Here is a 3,359-nt window from a genome sequence, read left to right as displayed (position 1 = left end):
GCCCTTCAATGGATGATTGGATAAAGAAGAGGTGGTCACATATACTATGGAATACTACTCAGCCATAAAAAATGATTAAATATTGCCATTTGCCACGACATGGATGGAGCTTGAGAGTTCCATGCTAAATTTACACAATTTTTATTTTTCAGCTATCCCTCAATAAAATATAAAGAAAGACTAATTTCTGAAGTAAATTTCTTATGACCCCAAGATTAGATCAAACTTCTTAAACTACTTAAATAAAGACAAACATCCTTGGGTATTTTCTCCCTTTTCCATTCTTCCCCCTTTTTATTTCACCAATTTCATGCTTATGGAATGTGTGGATGCAGGGAAATGGAAACACGTCTTACAACTCAGACTAAAGCACAGTGCATTTGACTACAGTGGATTCAGTCATGTGCTGATGGCTTCATGATTCAGCTGAAACTTCAAACCTGAAGGTTTTTTTAATCAGATTTACTTACCAAGTGTCCTGCTGTTCTCATATAGAACAAGTTTTATTTATTAACTAGTGTCCTGGTGCATGAATTCGTGCACACTGAAAGGAAATTCATTAGAAGAAATATTTTTAAATCACTATTCGCCCTTTCTCTATAATAGAAGTGTCAACCAAATTCATGATCAACAACAACAGATGGAAACACACATGTGCAGTTGGCGCCAGCAAGAGCTTTATATGTATCGCACATGCAGGAGTCAACTTAGCCTTTTATAGATATAGATAAACTTGCTTAATTAGACCTGCTTTCTGTTTAGCTAAACTTTTTCCAGCCCAGTGAAGCACCCCAACTTCTCTTTCAGGTAATTATCAGCAACACAGCAGTAAATATCAACACGAAGCAGATTATTATTATAGATCACAGGGAGAACAAAGGGTAAGATATTTAACTGTGTTTGACTATACTCTGTGCAGTGAGAAAACCTGAAGTGATTTTCAAGGTTCACCATTTCTTACTTCTTTTCAGTCAGGTCAAGTTTCTAAACTTTCTAAATCTCCATTTTCTGGCTGATGAAAAGAAAATAGGATTCTACCAAGTCTCCTATCTACCTACTCGAGGACTTCTGTGAGGATCAAATGAAATGAAGCATGGGAAAATGCTTCACAAACATTTGGTTAAATTGTAAAATGTTTGCACCTGGCTGTAAAGCAAATCGGGTTCCTGGGCTAAAGAAACTGCAAGGAGGCTAATCGCTAGGGAGAGGAAGCTGGGTGTAGCTATGTGATGTCATTACCTGGCATCCATGCAACTGTTTCTGGGCTGGGCTGGGCTGTGGGGCACATTTTGCACCATGGGTTCTTGGCAGTGTTGGCTGCAATTTGGTGAGGTGTCGCTCCAGGCTGGTGGCGGGGCCTGTGTCCCACTTGGAAGAAGACGAGTGTTGGTTTGTCAGCGTCAGGTCCATGGTGCCATTTATTTTTAAACTAGAGGCCTAGTGCACAAAATTCATGCACAGGAACGGTCCTTACACCTGGCCAGCGATCAGGGCCGATCGGATCCTTCTGGCTGCTGGCCAGGGCCTTCCTTCATTCTGCACCACCCTCTAGTGGTCAGTGCACATCATAGCGAGCAACCAAACTCCTGGTTTCCTGGTCGAACTCCTGAGGGATCTTGTCTCTTCTGAAGTCAACTTGACCCCAGGTAACATGAACAAAGTAAATTTGTGTTGGATTTCTATCATTTAAAACCAAAAATAGTACTTTTATTGCTTATTATACTTTCTCAGAAATAAAAATAGACCTTGGCCAATGTGACTTGCCAGGATGTATTTGAAACATCAGTGACCAGAGGTCACTGTATCAGAATGCAACAATTCCACATGCTTACTTACAGAATTCTCCCCAAACTGGAAGAGAGGCAGCAGTTCTAAGGCCACTGCACTCAACATCAATACTAAAGAATCATGAAGGATGTGATGATTGAAATTATTTTCTAACCCCAAGATGCTTCTAGTCTCCTTTCAAGGAAAAACCCCTCCGTCTGGTCCCAGGCTGGCTGGGTCACCTCAAAATATGTTGCTTTCATTCTGGAGTGGCTTCCTACCTCTGCTTATTTAAGGAGGTTCAGGATACAGATAACTCAAAATACATTTAGTTATGATAAAAAAGCTCTGTAGGTAGGTAATTGAGTTCAACATGCTTTTCTTGAACAGTCTGTGGGGAGAGAATGGAAACAGAAAAACACTTTGGCAGGAATAGGAAGAGACTCTGAAGTCAGTGCAGGAGGCACCATCCTTGGGGTGAGGGTCACACAAGGTGACCTGAGGACTGTCAGGGTGACTGTAGGGCTTGATCTCAGAGATGGACAGGTTAACAGGCAACTGGAACTCTGGGCAAAGATCGGCACCCATCTCAGAGGAGAGAAAACCAAGCACAATGACATACCATCAGGAGTCAGTGCAGGAGCCCTGTAAAAGAGAGTGATCAGCACTCGGCATTCTGGGGGGTACGCCCCTTTCCACTCCTCTTGGGGTCCCTGAACCATCAGTTAAAGATGAGGTCTGGGAAATATCACCATCACCTCCCGCAATATCTGTGCAAAGGTGAAATCAGCTAAAGAGGACAAGCACTTCAGCTCCACGCAGATGTGTGAAAGGTAAGTGAGCAGATGTTATCCTTCTGTGGAATATGAAGAAAGACCTCACTCTTTTTAGTAAATTATGATAACTCACCTTCCTTCCACCACTAGTAGTCACTTATAAAGGTCCATAGGCGGGAAGTGGCGCCAAGTGGGCATCACCCCTGTGCCTACCCCCCAAGACATGGCTCTGGTTCCACATTTCACAGAAAGATCCACCAAAGTTAAACCCTGATTCTGGATAACAAGCCAGAGCTTCCTTCAGAATCTGGGCGAGCTTCTCCCCTAATCCTTGTTCCCATGACAGGAAATAAGCCATGAACCATGACCTTTGTGACTCACCTCATGGCCCCCCACCCCGTCTTTTTCCTATCCTCACACCACCACCCCAATTAAATCAGAGCAGAGACAGTACTTGAGGCAGAGGCCCATCAGATCCTACAAAAAGACTTTACACAGAGAAAGGTCACATTTAACAGCCAGCCCTCTCCTACCCACAGGAAATGAAATAAACAACTTAATTGGAAATCTATTTCCTCCCTACCCTAGGCCACAAGGCCTTACCCCCTAAGCTACAATCCCCCAAATGAGTGGACCTGTCACTAGAAGGAAGGGAAGCCAACGCCCTGATCTTAAAGAAGCAGCTTCTGGAAAGGGGCCAGCAAGACAGTGATGAGCTCTCAGCCCCAGGACACTCGCATAGTCATACTTGTGGCAGGCCTGCCTTTTCAACCAGTAAAATCCAGTTCAAAGCTGGCCTAGCTGTCTGTCTCCTCC

General features: G+C 43.6%; 1 protein-coding gene across 1 annotated transcript in view; it reads right to left on the bottom strand.

Annotated features, from left to right (window-relative positions):
• Positions 1 to 2,391: 2,391 nt before the first annotated feature.
• Positions 2,392 to 3,359, bottom strand: part of LOC102417268 (HLA class II histocompatibility antigen, DQ beta 1 chain-like) — an 11,125-nt gene continuing 10,157 nt past the window's right edge. The window contains exon 5 of the mRNA XM_023747792.1: positions 2,392 to 2,412. Coding sequence (XP_023603560.1) covers positions 2,399 to 2,412 — 14 coding nt within the window. The 3' untranslated portion in view covers positions 2,392 to 2,398. The remainder of the gene's footprint in view (positions 2,413 to 3,359) is intronic.

The sequence above is a fragment of the Myotis lucifugus genome, unplaced genomic scaffold (genome assembly GCF_000147115.1).
Source record: "Myotis lucifugus unplaced genomic scaffold, Myoluc2.0 scaffold_979, whole genome shotgun sequence".
Classification (NCBI taxonomy): Eukaryota; Metazoa; Chordata; class Mammalia; order Chiroptera; family Vespertilionidae; genus Myotis; species Myotis lucifugus.
This window is presented reverse-complemented; position numbering and strand designations above follow the sequence as displayed.